The sequence below is a fragment of the Acomys minous genome (genome assembly GCF_964271855.1).
Source record: "Acomys minous genome assembly, chromosome: 3".
Lineage (NCBI taxonomy): Eukaryota > Metazoa > Chordata > Mammalia > Rodentia > Muridae > Acomys > Acomys minous.
This window is the reverse complement of record NC_140485.1, coordinates 22,528,747-22,543,491: the sequence shown is the minus strand read 5'-3', so window position 1 is coordinate 22,543,491 and position 14,745 is coordinate 22,528,747. Positions and strand designations below refer to the sequence as shown.

Here is a 14,745-nt window from a genome sequence, read left to right as displayed (position 1 = left end):
GGGTTAGGATGCCAATTGGAAGAGGCTGCATGGCCTGTGACCCGAGGAGTCAGGAGCACCATGTGGGTCCTGTGACACTGAGGTCCCAGGCAACTTGTCAATTTACCTGTGAAAATCCTAAGATGCCAGGGTTAGATGTGGCAGGCATGGCAGGCAAGGTGGTCATGTCAGGCACTGCTCAGAAAAATAGCCACATCCATCACATCCTAATATTCCCTACAGCGGTATCGGGGCCATGAAATATAAAAGGGAACCTGGATAAAAGGTACTGTGTCTCCTTCACTTCACCTTCACTCTTAGTCCAAATTCCATGACTACAAAATAGGGTCATCTACCCCACCCACATCAGAATTGACATGAGCAGGAAATTAATTTCACTGTGTTCACACCACTGAGATTTCAGGGTTTCTTATAACAGCATTGTAGTCTGTGCCAAAGTCTGTAAAGGAAGGAAATAGTTCAAATAACCACTTTATGGTTAAGAAAACAAAAAGCCTTAGATTTATATCTCATTGTAGGCTGATGAAGATATAAAGGTACAGTTCTGTAGGGAAGAAATGAGTAATAGTAAATTATATTTAGATTGCCTTTTTAGGGTTCTATAAATAGTCAACACAGTGTTTTAAGAAGAAATACAACTTACTTTTCTTGGATTTACATAACAGTAACATTTCATTGAAAAAAAGACTTCATTAGAAAATTTATAATTTGTTTTAATATAATCAAAATATTTCTTGGGCTATTCAAAGTTTCCTGGCTGCTCCTCTAAATTAAATCTTAGTTTGGAAGAATATTTTTCTGTAAACATTTATTACAACAACAGTCATTTAAGAGCGATTAAAATGCTAACATAATCAGGCAGAATTTACAAACAAATGACAAACATAGACTATATACATTCTGAAATGTGTGTTGGAGAAGACTCATGTTATAAACTTCCCCGCCTTTAACTAAGGGGCATTGCCAAGACCCTTTATCTTCATTATCTCTCAGTAAACCGCCATAGAAACATCTCAGAAGGATAGTCTTAAGTTCCTAAGACTCCAGTAAATCAAGCCAACCTATATGGAAATAATGCTATCCCAAACCAAACTTGCAAGAGAGTAATGCCAAGGACTATTGAGAGGTGGCTCAAGTCCCCTAGCATGATGTGTAAAACTGTACAATTAGTGTCTCTTTCTTTTGCTTTTAAAGGAATTTCTTTGTCTTCATAGTACCATAAAAATGTAGCTATCTAAGGTAGGTAGGACCTAGAGGTCTTCCATGGATCATAAAACAATGTTATCACAACATACAAACAGAAGCATGTAGAAGCGAGGACCTGTTGGGAGGTGGGTCTGGGTTGAACGAAATGATGATGATGATGGTGGTGGTGGTGGTGGTGGTGATGATGATGATGATGATGATGATGGTGATGATGGTGATGGTAAAGAAGAATCCATGGCCTAAAATATAAGGCAACTGATGGCTGATGGTAATTGGTGATTCTCTTCGAGGCCTATCGGTTTAAAGACATGCCACTACACAAAGCACAGAAGCATGTGCAGCATCTGTCTTCAGACGTCATCACCTACGTTGTAGTTTAGTTACAGAGCCATTGGGTGAAAGGCCAGATCTAGGGCTGGAACTAAAATGCCAACTTGTCCACCCTAGGCTAGCAACTGTGTGCCAAGCTCCAGGAGGCAAAAGGCTCCCAAAGGAAGAGCACTATGAGCAGGAAGAAATGAGACCCACAAAAGAAAACATAAGGATGCGTTAGGTAGTGGCTTGATAAAGGCGTGTTAGCCTTCAGCATGAGCATAAATGACATCCATCGATGCCTGAAGATGAGATCTCAGATAGTTACCTGTCACACTGCCTTCTGGCTTTTAGGGGGGTTTTGTTGTTGTTGTTGTTGGTTTTTTCTTTGTTTTTTTTGTTTGTTTGTTTGTTTTGTCTACTTAAAACACTTACCATCAAATTTTGCAAGGCTGCTAATATCTGCTCCAAGTTCTGAGGTGACAGGAAGTGCCTGACGAACCTTCAGGTTTGTTTCCCTGATAAATGAAAGATATGACATGAATTTTTCTATGGAACAATCCAATAGTCTCTTACTAAAGCAAGTGTATAGAGAGCAGTACACACACACAACCTAACTGGGGAGACACAGAGAGCCTGGCCTTTAATGTCACTCACACTTCCCACACCATCTCAGCAAAGCAAATGGGCGTCTCAGGGTCCGGAGCTGGCCTTCTACCGACAGCACATCTGGGTAACAACACAGAGATCTGCTTTGCATTTGTGTTCAAAAGGACACAGAACATAAGAAATATGGTCTCATTCGAACCTACTCACACATGCTATATGAGTTATAAAACACACTGGAACTGGGATCACCATTGCCAAAAGGAGGCCAGGATCACTCCAGCATCTGCTGTCTACTGAGTTTTGTTTGCAAAAGACAGCCATGGCTACTTTTACACAGTAGCTGAAGTTTTAATGGGAAAAAGAATATAGCCTTATTTTTCTTAGAGTATCAATCCCAAGAAACTCTTGGGTATTGAATGGCACAACCAACAAGCTGGGCAGATCACAGTTGCTCTTCCTATGAACAGAATCACATATCTATTAGACAGTAGGCCATGGTGCTAACAGCCATTGGTAATTATACGGCCATCACTCTATGTTGTGTTAAAGGGAGTGTCATGCCAGCTTCCTCAGAATTCGTTCCTCACTCTTTCTTCAGCAAGCACTAGTTTTGTTTTCCATGAAACTATGTGACCTTTAGGACTAGCTGGTTTTACGTGACACAAGTCTCTGAAGAATCAATCAGCCCAGCCGTTGTATCTATTAATAAGTTGGTCCTTTCTGTTGCTGAGCAGTATTCCAAGATGTCCAAGGTTGCTCAACCACCCACTTGAAAGATATCCAAATTGTTTATTTTTTGATGTAAGAAATGCATGCGCCCTAAGTGTTCACTATAGAGTTTATGGAAACATACGTTTTCATTTCTCTGAATAAAAGTCCAGTTTGAAATTGCTGAGTTATGTGGTAATTTTATGTTTGTTTCTTAAGAAGCTGACAAATTATTTTTCCAGAAGGAGCATCGCACTTTGTTCCCTCCGGTAACAAGAGAGCAAGTGACTCCGCCTCTCCAAAGCTTTGCCAGCTTTGGAAATGTCACTGCTGTTTGTGTTACTGGTTCTGACAGATCTGTGGTCACAGAGCACTGTGGTATTAATTTTTATGTCACACTAATGGTGTTGAGTAACTTTTCCTGCGCTTGTTTGCCACCTGTGTGTCCTCGTTGGCCAAATGTTTATTGAGGTGCTAGAAAATATCTATTTTCTAACTAGGGTTGCAGATTTTTTTTTTTTTTTAGATTTTAAATATCTATATGTAGCCAAGGTAATTCAGCAAATAATTTCTCTATGTTAGTAACTCAATACCATTTCCTATCAGTAGGGATTTTACATATTAAAATATTAATTTGATGAAATGCAGTCTCTCTCTGTCTTCCCCCCCTTCTCTCTCTCTCCCTCTCTCAGTGTCTCTCTCCTTCTCTCTCTCTCTTTCTCCTTCTCCGTCTCTCTCTCTTTCCATCTCTCTCCGTGTGTTTCTCTCTCTGTGTCTCTCTTTCTCTTTCTCCTATCTCCCTGCCCCCCTCTCCCTGGAGAAACCAACCTGGGGCCTGTGCTTGCTAGGTGAGCGTTCTAGAACCAAGCTAAGTCCCCACTCTCTGTAACAACTCTTCTTATGTTAAATCTAACAATTCTTTGAAGAGCTCAAACCTCAGTCTTTCTCCCTTTTTTGCCTAATATGTTGAGTTTTACTTCTTACATTCAAGTTGGGCTTTTTTTTATTAGTTATAAGGCTCTCAGGTTATCTGTTTCATAGTGACTTCCTGGTCCATGGCTTTTGAGGAAAGTTCCATTTCATTTAACCTGTCAAACATCCAGCTGATGCAGCTGGCAGTTTCAAGACACACTGTTGATGCCTTGTTTCTTTTTTTTTTTTTATTTTATTTACTTACTTAATATGTATACAGTGTTCTAACCACACATATACCTGAACACCAGAAGAGGGCATCAGATCTCATTATAGATGGTTGGGAGCCACCATGTGGTTGCTGGGAATTGAACTCAGGGCCTTTGGAAGAGCAGCCAGTGCCCTTAACCTCTGAGCCATCTCACCAGCCCCGATGCCTTGCTTCTTAATGATGTCACTCATCTGTCTCTTTTCTCCTCTCTCTCTCTCTCCATCTGCCTTTCTCGAGCTTTGTGGATTCATTGATGTTTTCAGAGAACCAACCATGTCCCATTGTTTCATTTTGTTCTGTTTTGTGTCAAGTTTGTTGGTTTTGCTCTTGCTTGCATTTGGATTTACTTTGCTATTTCTAGGTTCTTGAGACTGAGTGGACAATTGATTTGAGGCTTATTCTCTTTTCGAGTATTCGAATGACTTCAGTGCTACTACTTTTCCTCTTGACGCCGCTTTAGCTGTGTCTAAACCTGCCCGGCCCAAACCTGCCTTACACAGGATGAACTACTCCAATATCTCAACATGCCTATACCTTGAGAAACACTAGCTAAAACTGGTTGCTTCATGTTGTCTGGTTGAGTCCTACCTCTTTATTAGCTTGAGGGAGTCACCTGGCTGTCTGAGCCTTGGCTTCATGTTCTGTACAGTGGGCCTTATACAGTACCCACATCAGGACTGCATAGCAACACCACCCACCCGAGTCATGCACATACAGGTAGATAATCCCCATACAATGTGAGCAGCCAATGGTGTCAGCCAGACAGAGCTGTCCTCCAAACAGAACAGCCAAGTGTTCTATAGATGAACTCTCAAAGCCAGTGTCAAAATTGAGTCATATCCATCTCTCTCATCTCTCTCTGTGTCTTCATTTGCCTTTTAAAGCTGTCTCAATCTTTCTTCTTGGGAGCTTTAAGTCCTATCCTCTCCTTTTCCTTAGAAAATGAAACTAAAACAAACAAAAACTCCAAAAGGAATCTCACTTGAGTATCCTGACGTAAAATTATTCATGTTCACATATTTTGCAGAGTGTTTCTGAAAAAAAGTATATGCTAAAGAGAAAAGTCAGTGTTTTCCAAATAAATTCAAGAGAAAAATTGTTTTATAATTACTGCCAAGTGAAAAGCAATGGACTTTACAGTTTAGATTTCTGTTCTACAAGGAAATAAAACATAAGATGTGGGTCTGGCCTCGAAGGATCTTAGGTTGCACTGCAGCCTAAGCAGCCGCTTTAGTTTACTACTTACCCGTCCAGCTCAGCTGTTTCCACATAGCAGAGACCGTGTGGCTCGCTACTTGACAGGAGCAGCAAGTCGGCCTGGTTGAGAAGACAGAGGGGCAGGTGAGACTCAGGACTGTTGAAATCTCTCCCTCCTGCATCACGCCTCAGCAGCCACAGAGCCTCAGCAACAGTGGAGAGGGAGGTCCACCCTCCCACTTCACACTTCTGTGCCATCAAGCTAGGAGCAGGCCTCCCAGCAATAGGCAAACTACTGTGGTATTGCGTGGCCTTTTTTGTAAGTCATACATGAATTCCATTTTTCTGAATTTAATAAGTTCTAGTGAAACAGAAACCTCTTTCCAATAAATAAGCTAATTAACACTCCTTATCTGCTGGTATATGAGCAGCTCAAAGTAGGGAAGAACAAGGAAGGTGTAGGACGGACAGGAGGAAAACCAGAGCCAAGAAGGAATAAAAGCAAACAAGAGCAGCACGGAAGCACAGGGAGAGCCGAGGAAAGGATGGAGAATGGTAAAACACAGAAAGAGGAGAGAAAGTGGGGCCCAAGCGAAGAGCACAGAGGGTGGGCTGCAACATGGCACTTTAAAAAAGATATCACCCCATTTTTTCATTGTGAGCCTAGCCTTTAAGGGCTGAGCCACCTCCTAGACAGAAAGCCCCTGAAGAGAAGTCTTAAAAAATGTGACTGAGATGTTGAAGGGCAGCCCTCCACAGGTGATGGCTGGTGGGAGTGCTGGAGGGGAGGGCTCAGTCCACAGGTGATGGCTGGTGGGAGTGGGGGAGGGGAGGGCTCAGTCCACAGGTGATGGCTGGTGGGAGCGGGGGAGGGGAGGGCTCAGTCCACAGGTGATGGCTGGTGGGAGTGCTGGAGAGGAGGGCTCAGTCCACAGGTGATGGCTGGTGGGAGTGGGGGAGGGGAGGGCTAGGTCCACAGGTGATGGCTGGTGGGAGTGGGGGAGGGGAGGGCTCAGTCCACAGGTGATGGCTGGTGGGAGTGGGGGAGGGGAGGGCTCAGTCCTATTTAAAGAGCAAGCCACTGAGAGTTTGACCATGCTCCAGTCAGTGAACACAAATTGGACTTGGGAGGGTTTTTTTTCTATTTTTTTATTCTTATTTTTATTTTTACCTTTTTTTTTTTTTTTTTTTTTTTTTTTTTTTTTTTTTTGGAGAGGGGAAGGTCAGAAGGGTGAGAGGTGGGCATAGAAGGACTGAGAAGTGAGTGTGATCTGGGTGTGTGATGTGAAATTCCCAGAGAATCAATAAAAAGGTTATGGTAGAGAAAAATTAAAAAGAGCAATGGTGACCAATGTTATAAAACCAGGCTTTGAAGGCAACATGTTCCAGTTAGAGTCCAGAAGCACTGAAATAAAATGCAAATTCTGTTCAATTTTACTGAATAAAGCATCTAAAGATGTCCAAAGAGAAAAGAAAAGACATCACAGTTCAGTTTTAGAATTCTGGCTAGCTGGGAAACTTTTTTCTTGTTTAAAATTTTATTTTATAATAAATATTATTCTGAAGGATTCATCTATAAAGAACTGACTGACCTAAGTTCCAGCAACTTATTATGAAACTTTAGCCTAATTTCCTGCCTGTGTCTGAATGTTTGACAGCCCAAATCTCGTCACACATTTAAATTTCAATATGTTCTAGCAGAAAGCGTGACAGCAATCAAGCTAAATGCCCTTTGGGGCAATGGCTCTCCTTAAGGATAAAAAGTAATTTTAAACAAAAACTGAAATTTCCTAATTGCATCATTAGAAATCTTTGTGATGCATAGATGAAGATGCCTGTTGGTGCCTGGTGTGCAGATAGTGATGCAGTGTCACTATTCAATATTGACTTCCCTTGTGTTAACACTGCCTTTATGGTAAGCCAGAAGCAAATCCACAGCAGGCTCTGAACCTGCAACTAAGGTACTACCGCCACCTAGTGGCTAGATTCTCTCAACCAGCACTCACCCAGACCCGGAAACACACCTTAGCCTTCCTGCCTAAGCTCCTACTCTCTCTCCCCAGAAACCCACCTTCTTGCCCCTCCCTTCCCTCTGATGACTGTACCTTTGACGTCTCTGACCCTTCCTTTCCTTGCTCACTCTCGCTTACTGTCCCTATTGCTGACATCTCCCTTAGAGGTTTTTATAGTTATCGTTAAGGAAGCTGTGTGTAAGGATTGAGATTGACAGCGTCCAGCAGAGTACATTGAAGATGTCATCAGCACACCAACTTTATAGGGCACTCATGAACAAGAGCAAGAGAAAGACAGCAATAGCCTTGCTGGTCCTTGGTCGTCCTTTTGTCAGAGGTAGTGGGCTGGTGGTGTGAGCCACATATGGCGACCGTCACAGCAGAGACAGAGCAGGAAGGGAAAGTGTGATTGTTCAGGTGCCTAGCCGGGCCAGGCCAAAGCCATTAACCTCTAGTATAGTCATTCACCAGGTATTGATGCAAGAACTCAGCGATGACCCCCACAAACGAAGTAGCGTTTTCCAACACAAACAGCTTTCCCCCTAGCTTTCCTGAGAAAGAGAAACACCCAAGCAGATCCCTAGTGGAAGCTTAAAGCAGGATTCCCATCAGAGGAAACTTGAGAATAATCTACTGGATAACATTTGAGTCCTCAGAGCCAGGGACATTGTCTCCAAGGTTCGTCAGGCATAAATTTTGGTTGAGTTAAGGAACAAAGTACCAAGAAATGGTATCAATCCACAGCCATGAAATTCTTTAAGAACCTCAGAAACACTTCATTCCCTCTGCAGCTCTGTGAGGGGACAATACTGGTCTCATGTCTGGACAAGAAGCCCATGTAAGTCATATCACACCCAAGAGTGAAGGGGGAATACATCCCCTTTGTCCAGAAGTGAGCTACATTAACACATGTGCAGTCAGGGGCCATCAGAAGCCATGGTGTGTGTCACCATGCCCTCCTGAGGCCAGAGTGTTGGCACAGTTCTCTCAAATGCACCAGGCTTAAGTGATGGAACTAGAAACAGAGTTCAGAGGCCAGATCACAAGAGAAACACTCTGCTCTGGGGGCTGCTGGGAGCTGGGACAACACTATGAGAAACAGAAATGGCCCACGTTGCTTGGTTTGTCTGTTCTGTTTGTTGCTGTTCAGAATGCTCTGGTGAGTGAGTGTGGGGACACCAGCTCCTTAAGCAGAGGGAAAGATGTATTTTGGAACTATTGTGAGCATCACTTTGGGAGCTCCCAGGATTTTATAAACTGCAGAGTTCTTCATCTTTACCATCATGCACATAATATTTACTCTCAGTACAAATTTTTTTTAAATGTAATTCATGTATCATGAGTCAAAGATCACAATTAAATCATAAATAGACAGTGTGTGTGATTGGAGGTAACATTTTAATTCAGACTTTAAAATTTCTGACGCAGTTAGCATATGGTGAAAAGCATTCAATATGTACTGGATATATCATTTTGTTTTACTTTGCTTTAACAATCAAATTTTTTTTCAATTGAAAATAATATTGGGGTCTAAGGAGATGGCCCAGTGGCCAGGAACACTTGCTTTGCAAAGCATAAGGACCTGGGCTCAGATCTCTAGCACCCATGAATGCAGGTAACAGCCACCCACCCCTGTGATCCCGGTGCAACAGGCCACTGAGACTTGCACACCACCAGACTAGCTGAGAGATGGCAAGCTCTGGGTCCAGGGAAAGACCAGTCAAGGGAATAAAACAGAAGAACAGAAGAAGGCACCTGGTATCTCCTCTGTCCAAAACATTCGCTGGCACAGACAAACATACCTGCATACACATACATTCACAAACACATCTATACACATGCAAAAAATATTTATAAAAGAAAATGGGAAAAGGTGATGGGTAACAAAAAAAAATGGTAAAAGACTAATAGTGCATACAAAGGCATTTCTTCACATACAAGCCCTTTCTCTGTATAGAACAAACTCCTTCCTTTTGCATTGGTGACTTAGAAATGGAGCATTGATCATTTACTTCTTTTATTTTCATTTTTGAGGGAGAAATTGTGTTTCGGCCCTTTATATTTTCACAGGAAGCTGGGGTTTTTAAAAAAAAATGTCCTTAGAGTTTCTCAACTTAAGTCTTAAAACAACAACAGCAACAAAATAACTCCAGCAAACATGTGAAGCATACACATTGAGGAAAGACTTTTCTACATGAGCCACACAGCCAAGTTCTCAGTGTCCAAATATGCTGTTCAGTAACTGGTTTGTTCCCACCACCATGAAAGCAAGCAAACCAAGAGAGTGCGCGTGAGCGGGTGCCCAGTGTGGGTGGTACCAGTGTGCCCAGCTCCAGGCTTGAAGTTCAGTGCCATCAAGAACTCGGTAATGTGTTTCCAGCACGTGTGTATGGTTCTCCTAATGCAAGCTGACCTCGTTGTGACATATGAATTGCATGATGCGTCTTTCCCAGTCATCAAACAAAATTTGGAGGTCTAGAGAATTCAGCCCCAAATTCTGTGCTCTTGAATTAACAAAAGAGAAGGAGAGGGAAGGGAGAATGGGAAGGAGAAAGTGCGGAACCAGGAGATGTGTCAACTCTTGTCAACTTGACACCAGCAAAGATCATCTAGGAAGGGAAACCTTAATTAAGGAAATATGTGCATCAGATGGGCTCTAGGTGAACATGTGGGGCTCTTTTTTTTTTTAATTTAGTGATTGATGTGGGAGGGCCCAGTCCACTGTGGGAGGTGCAGTCCAATGCATGGGGTCCTAGGTTATATGTATGAGAAAGCAGGTTGAGCAAGCCATGAAGAGCAAGCCAGTAAGCAATGCCCCTCTATGGACTCTACGTCAGCTCCTGCCTCCAGGTCTCTGCCCAGCTTGAGTTCCGGCCAGAGTCCTTCAGGAGGGACTGTAAGCTGTAAGATGCTGTAAATCCTTCCATGCCTAGATGGTTAGGGTCATGGTGTTTACCACAGCGAGGGAAACTAAGCCAGGACAGAGGAAATCCATGAATCAAAGGTACCTAATTCTCCATATGCTTACAAATTCCAAGTGAACTCCTTTTCCCGTCCATAATTTATTGATAAACAGATATAAACTGGGCTGAAAGTTCAAACTTTGAATAGATAAATATGTACTAAAGCCGAGTATGCAACAGATCATTTGATTTCCAGTAGTCAGGTTGGGAGCCTCCAATTCTGGAAACCCAGACTCAAAACAACTGTTCTGAGAAAAAAAAAAAAAAAAGACCGTAGTGCCTAAGGAGTTGGCGGAGGTGGAGGGAGGGTTAGGGGGTAGGTCAGAGTGAGAATCCCACATTTAATTTTTGGCTCTCCACTAGCAAGCTATTTGAGGATACCATGTCTTACCTTCCACAAGGTGAAGGAAATGAAGCCGTACATAAACTGCCCCCACTGGGTTAAGATGAGCAGTAAGCTAATTAATCCATATGAAGTGATTATAATGTTGGTACGTAGCATAGTATCAGACACAGTGATCATTATCTTCATGAGCGGGCTTCCTAAGGTCTACTCCAGAATTTAAAAAAAAAAAAAAGCCCTAAATGTAAATGGGTCTTTTCTATAGATCTCTGAATGTCACTACCGAGATGCAAGTCCTCCTAACAGGTCCTGCCTGTGGGCAGCAGCGGGACACTCCAGTCCTCTCCGATGATGATAGCACCTTGTCTATGAAAGCTCTGCTTGCCCTTGAGACTGTTCGTAGGTCTGGAATATCTACGCATGCGCAAACCGTGAGTAAAATGACTTGGGTAAGAGACACTGGGGTGTTTGGGGATTTGGCAGACCGTTTTCTTCTCTCTGAACCAAAGAGTAGGAGTTGAGCAGACAATAATGGAAAGTTTAAAAGTTTTACCTTTCTACTGATAACACGGTTAGAGCGTGGGCTCTGGGACTGTGGACCAAAGAGTCTTGCTTGTATTTTGCCAGAGGAAGGGATGAGTGAGGGAGGGCACGCGGAGTATTGAGAGCGTGGAGAAGGCATCCCTCGTGAGAATGAGGGGACCATAAGCATTCTCTCCCTTCCATCTGTTGTGTCCAGTGTGGGAACCACACGGCACTTTAGGCATGTGACTATAGAGCAATTAAAATTCAAAATACATTCTTCTATTCGCCTCCTGGGACCTATTTCACAGAAGGCATTGCAACAGTAAACAGAGGCTTGGTGGCCCGCCAGTTCCTTTAAAGCATCTACCTCAACCCCCACTGCGAAGGCTGTTCTTCTGATGGGTGCCACCTCCTAGTGTCATGTTCCCAGTCTTTCCTGAGTGAAAAATAAGCCAGATGTGTCATTTAAGTCACATGGAATAAAAGTAAATCCATTATAAATGAGAACCTGGCAGACTCTCCCGCGCTTGAGGGGCCCAAGCCACAGGGCACAGACTTTGAGACCTCTGTTTTGGCTGTCCTGGCAACATCTTGCTTATTTTTTGTTTGAGTTCCTGGCTCTTTTCCAAAATCTTGAGGTTGCCAGAGAATAAGCCACTTGAAGTGTGAACTCGTCTGCAAATGGTTTTCCACCCAGAAGCTCCATCGCACATGTTCCTCTGCACTCTGCAGGCACAGATGGTGTGCTGGGAAAAGGCTGTTTCTGAAAGTGATGGGCTGATGTTCTTTTTTGTTTTGTTTTGTTGTTTTGGTTTTTGAAGACAGGATTTCTCAGTGTGACAGAACCCTGGCTGTCCTGGACTCTCTTTGTAGACCAGACTGGCCTCCAACTCACAGAGATCTGCCTCCCAAGTACTAGGGACCTGGAGAGGGGTATTGTTCTTTTAAAGAGATTTTTAGAGCCATATTTTCCATCGTAAAATATCTCAAATTTGATAAAAAAATAAAACCTAATTCAGAAAATTGCATGCAATACAAATTTTTCATAAGTGATCTAATATATATTTGATATAATAATTTGAACTTTTAGTTTCTGATCTGTACAATTTTTATCACCTTAAATTTAACTTGAACTGCAGTCACCTGTTTACATTTTAGTGATTTACTTTTACTTAAGAAATCACAACATCAGTTTCTTGCAAATATAAGTTATGATGCATTAATGATCAAAAACCTCACTGATTCATATTTCGTCAACTTATAATCATGAGTTTCATCTTTAGCATGTTTTCTTCAAATGTGCAGCAGTTTAAGAACACTAATTGCAACATTAAGAAATAGCATTCAAATTGCATGAAAAAACTATTTTAGGGTTCTGGAGAGCATTTTTTAATCTTATTTGCATAAATAATTCACATATTGACTTAAGTTGTTCTACATCTGTGTAATTTTTAAGGGAACAAGCAGAGAGAGAATCCTTCAGCATTTATCCATGAAAGTCATTTTTAAAAAGTATTTATAATTGAGAATTTGCACTAATGTGTGACAGTGATCCCTCCTCGGTGACTCTAGATTGTTGTGGATTTACTAAATTTGCAAATTTAGTAAAAGTGTGTGTTGTTCTAATATGAGCTCATCCCATGCAGTAGTGACTACTCACAGCAACAAAGTGGTTATTTTCCAATTTAATGACGTCTCCAACTTTCACGTTCATCCATTTCTCATTCTGCAATCTGAGAAAAGAAGAGAAATATTTTTGCTCAACAATGGAGAAGAATAGAAAGTATAAAGGAGAGATAAATCCATACATATGTAACAGAGCAGGAGCATCGGATGAGATTTTGCTAGAAGGTCAAGTCAAGGGAGGCATTCACAACCAATGAACAACATGGGTGTCGGACAGGCTAAATACTTTGTCTGTGGCTATCTAGTGAGTAGTGGCACATCCATACAAAGCCCAAAATGGCTAACTCTTGGCATAGGGTCTGTGAAATACCATGCCATGATGCCAGGTTGATGCCACTTTTATACAACTTCTGTGGTCTCTCAAAAAGGTCCACCTACATATGGTTTCCTCAACTTCTCAACTGGCAACAGAAACAGCACCAGCACTGTCTCAGAAGTCATTTGCAGTAGGTAAAATGCCAATAAAAGGGAGAAAAACTACACTTTTGGAAAGGACAAGAAGAAAGAAGGGAGATTAAAGCATGCCTGAAAGACTGAATGAAGAAACACGCCTACAACACATCCGCAGTGCTGCACCCGACGGGTGGCTTGGGTGGCTTGGGTGGCTTTCTAACAGGCGAAGACTTAATGGCTCGGAACAGACGTCAACAAGCTGAGAGCTTTCTTTGAAGCTTGCGTATGTAGTTAGAGCCCCATGCCCACACTACACCAAGTTCAAAAAGGGTTGGGATGAAAAGCATTTGTGTTCATTGGATTTAGCCCCGGGTGACAAGTGAGTCAGGGTTGCCCAAAGCCAGACAGGCCTTGCAGAAACAGACCACCTGTGGCCAGATCCTGTGACCCTGACTGTGCTTTCTGGAACTCCTTGAAATGTGAACCAGCATTGCTTTCCACGCTAACAATTCTCAACCTGCCTCTTAGAAGTCCCCCCTTAGAAGCAAAGGCTGCAGGAACAGTAAGTCACGGCCGCCAGGTGAATTCTGCTGTGCGGCTTTTCAAAACTAGCCCCGTCTACTCACTTTAAAGACTGGAAAAATAGATTTAAATATTTATACAACTGTGAAATGTGCCTCACACTATCAACCCTGCTGGGTCATTTGGCTTAAGAGCTCAAAGAATTGTTCTTTAATGCAGATCCAAGTACATGTTGTTCTGGAAGTTTCTCAGCTTGCAGTATTTTTATCTCTAGCCAAAATTTGATCATTGTTGTTTTATTTTATTTTTTTTCAATGCCATGCTTTGCAGTACTCTATCTAGCCCGGTGTCGCTGGGAGAACCGAAGAAGTCTTGTAAACTTCACTTGCTGTTCATTTCTCCTGGGTCTTCCTCTCTCAGAGCATCAGTGTCAATTCTCAGGGGACTGTCTACTGGAGATATGGCATGATGTGTAGTTATGGAAACTGCATTGCCTCTGAAATGCTCTGCAGTCTCTATCAAAAGTGTCTGTTCCTTGGGCCTGGGACCACCTTAAGTTTTGTTTGAAGGCTCTATACCTCCTACTTTGGTGGTCTAGCCTCCAGAAGGGACCACAGGAAATCGCAAACGCTACCTCCTCCATGTTAACTGAGAGGCGCAGCCTCACCCAGCTGCCTCAGAAACAACCTCCACTACGACCTGGCAGACGCTTCTGGCTTCTGTCAGGCAAGCGAATAGAACCCTGACGAGAAGAGAACATAACCTTTACAAAGTAAGGCTGCGATGGAGCCAAAGACTTATGAAGAAACACAAAGGAGATGTGTTTAGGTGAGGAAAGTAACTGCACTCTTGCTATTAGAGTTGTGCGGGGAAAGTGCCTGGAGCTACTAGAAAACCACAAGCTGTGTGAGGCGTCTTCATTAACCCTTCATTTAAGCTGGTATTCAGCAATCTACACCTATAATACCATCAGAAGTAAAGGGGTTTGCATATTACACTTTTTCTATTCCACCTCTAACATAGATGTGTCACTCAAATAGAAATTCGCACATATCTACAATGTGCACTAAGGGCCATTGCTCCCAA

At 42.5% G+C, this 14,745-nt stretch overlaps 1 protein-coding gene across 8 annotated transcripts in view; it reads right to left on the bottom strand.

Annotated features, from left to right (window-relative positions):
• The window catches only part of ATP8B4 (ATPase phospholipid transporting 8B4 (putative)), a 174,582-nt gene that overhangs the window by 89,848 nt on the left and 69,989 nt on the right, over nucleotides 1-14,745 (bottom strand). For all 8 annotated transcript variants that reach the window (XR_014777957.1, XM_084775494.1, XM_084775493.1 and 5 more), the window contains 3 exons: nucleotides 12,719-12,791; nucleotides 5,265-5,335; nucleotides 1,954-2,036 (listed from right to left, as the gene is read on the bottom strand). Coding sequence is in view for 7 of the 8 variants with exons in the window: in XM_084775494.1 (XP_084631620.1) it covers nucleotides 1,954-2,036; nucleotides 5,265-5,335; nucleotides 12,719-12,791 (227 nt within the window). In the remaining variant the exon portion in view is untranslated. The remainder of the gene's footprint in view (nucleotides 1-1,953; nucleotides 2,037-5,264; nucleotides 5,336-12,718; nucleotides 12,792-14,745) is intronic.